This window comes from Sinocyclocheilus rhinocerous, unplaced genomic scaffold (assembly GCF_001515625.1).
Source record: "Sinocyclocheilus rhinocerous isolate Xijiao unplaced genomic scaffold, SAMN03320098_v1.1 scaffold3306, whole genome shotgun sequence".
In the NCBI taxonomy this organism is placed as follows: Eukaryota; Metazoa; Chordata; class Actinopteri; order Cypriniformes; family Cyprinidae; genus Sinocyclocheilus; species Sinocyclocheilus rhinocerous.
In genome coordinates, this window is record NW_015640049.1 from 162542 (window position 1) to 165041 (window position 2500).

The 2500-nt window shown below is 33.4% G+C and overlaps 1 protein-coding gene across 1 annotated transcript in view; it reads left to right on the forward strand.

Annotated features, from left to right (window-relative positions):
- LOC107752430 (cyclin-dependent kinase-like 5) overlaps window positions 1-2500 on the forward strand; it is a 74386-nt gene that overhangs the window by 62471 nt on the left and 9415 nt on the right. The window contains exon 8 of the mRNA XM_016568391.1: window positions 689-878. Within this exon, the coding sequence (XP_016423877.1) occupies window positions 689-878 (190 nt within the window). The remainder of the gene's footprint in view (window positions 1-688; window positions 879-2500) is intronic.

Below are 2500 nucleotides of genomic sequence, written 5' to 3' on the forward strand. Positions count from 1 at the left end.
AAAATGTCAAATTAAATTTTAATAATTATATTTCATTTTATTTTAATTCATATTTGATAATTATCTATCTATCTATCTATCTATAAATGTAAACAAAATTACAAAATGTCTTAATAAATAACAACACAACATAATATAATAAAACAAAAGTATTATGAGGATATAAAACACCATAAAAAATAAAGAAATATAAAAAATATAGTTAATAAATTAATTATAATAAATATAAAACAAGTACATTATAAATTATAATATATACAGTGTATGTATATATATATGTAATCATTAAATATTAATATAATTAATAAACAATATAACATCACAAAATATGTAAATAATATATATGTATATATATATATATATAACATCTATAATATAATTTAACTATAATTAATATAATTTATAAACATAATATAACAACATAACATAATAAATCAAACATAAAAGAAATATGAGAATGTACAAGATAAAAAATATAGATATTGAAAATATAGGTAAAAGTACAAATACAATTGAAATAAATTATATATATTAGATGTCATTTATTTAATTACATAATGTTAATTTTTAATTATTTAATTAATTAAAAGTATGACCTGATCATGTTCTTGTCAGGATTCACTGAATGAGAGTTGATTCTCTTCGTGTTGGTTCATGAGTCTCGACTGATATTCAGTGTCTCTGTCAGGGCTCCGTACGGGAAGGCGGTGGACATGTGGTCAGTGGGGTGTATTCTGGGCGAGCTGAGCGACGGTCAGCCTTTATTTCCGGGCGAGAGTGAGATCGACCAGCTCTTCACCATCCAGAAAGTCCTGGGACCCCTGCCGCCCGAACAGATGAAGCTCTTCTACAACAACCCACGCTTTCACGGGCTACGGGTCAGTCTGTCTGTCTGTGTGTGCGTGTGTGCGAGTGTGTGTGTGAGTGTGTGTGAGTGTGTGCGCGCGAGTGTGTGTGTGTGTGAGTGACTAATGCAGCAGCAGATGGAGCTTCGTTCTTCTCATGCACTCGTTCACTGGGGTTTCCATTCGCTTTCACTTCATGAGTCTTTACCTGAGGACTGAATCCGTCCATGTAGCCTACACACTACACCTGTTTGTGTGTCTTTTTACTATCTGCGAGTTTAATAGTCAGCGTGTCGCTGCGTTTGTTAGCGATTAGCACAGCTGCTCCGCCGCTTCATTAGGTGAAGGTGTCGTATCATCACCGCCATAATTGTGCACTAATTATATTTGCAGTACAGTGATTTCCTTATTTCTCTAGCGGCGACTCTCCTGCTGCTAATAATCCTGATGCTGTTGTCATGAAAGTATCCTCCGGAAAACTCCAACACGGCCGCTCGTTCTGTCGTGTCATTTTATTAAAGCATGAATCATGCCTGAAATAAATCCTCAGTAAATGAAGTGTGGGACATTGTGGTTATTAACGTGAAGGGTGTGATGGGCTTGTTGAAGCTAGTTTCCTCCGGCAGCAGGATATTAATAGATGTTTGTTGGGTGAATCTCAGGAAATCTGTCAAAAATGATTTTCAAGTCGTGTTTCACCACAAAAATCAAAAGCAAGAAATATAGAAAATGTATATGTATTTTACATAAAAACAGCGAAGCCTGGTTTTAGGTTTTAGGACCGTTTTTTTGCAAACAAATCTTATTCTCATTACTATAATATGAAATATATATATTTAAAAAAATTGTGTGTGTGTGTATATATATATCAAAAGTTTGGGATCCGAATGATTTTTAATGTTTTTACAGGAGTTTCTTATGCTCATCAAGGCTGCATTTATTTGGTCAAAAAATACAGGAAAAAATGTAATATTGTGAAATATTATTATTAGGGATGCACCGATACCACTTTTTTCAGAGCGAGTCCGATACCGATACTTTAATTTTTGTTACTCGCCGATACCGATACCTGTATTTTCACAGCATTTGTAATTTTTTTTAAATATTGGGTACAGAAACAAAATAATAGTAATAATAATATGAATAATGTTAGTTGGCTTCATTTAGCAAACAGATATTACCTTCAGTTATTTCCACACTTAATTATACCTGCTAAAATGCATTGTATAAGCTTTTGTTACTTTCATTGTTCATTTTAATGGCGCATTATATTACAATACTGTAATCACAAAACGTTTTCCTAAAATAATGCAGGAAACCACTCGTTATACATCATACGAGTGCACGCGTACTATTTTGGTGATGTAATTTGCGTCATACGCAGTGTACACAGACCCTCGCGTACGAGTAAAAACTGAAGTATACTTTGGCCTTAAAGCAAGCTAAACATATGCAGCGCGCACACGTTTGTATTGGTGCAGAATGAGAGCCTAGCGCATTTCACACAGTCTGCTAGTTTCACTTCTGCTTTAAATAAAGTTGTGTATGCTTGACGTTTAAAATAAATGCTGTTTATAGTGAATGCCCCTGTAATTTTTGTTTGTTTTATATTTACGATTTAGTTTTAATCCAAATGCATGCGCTAATGGAGCGAA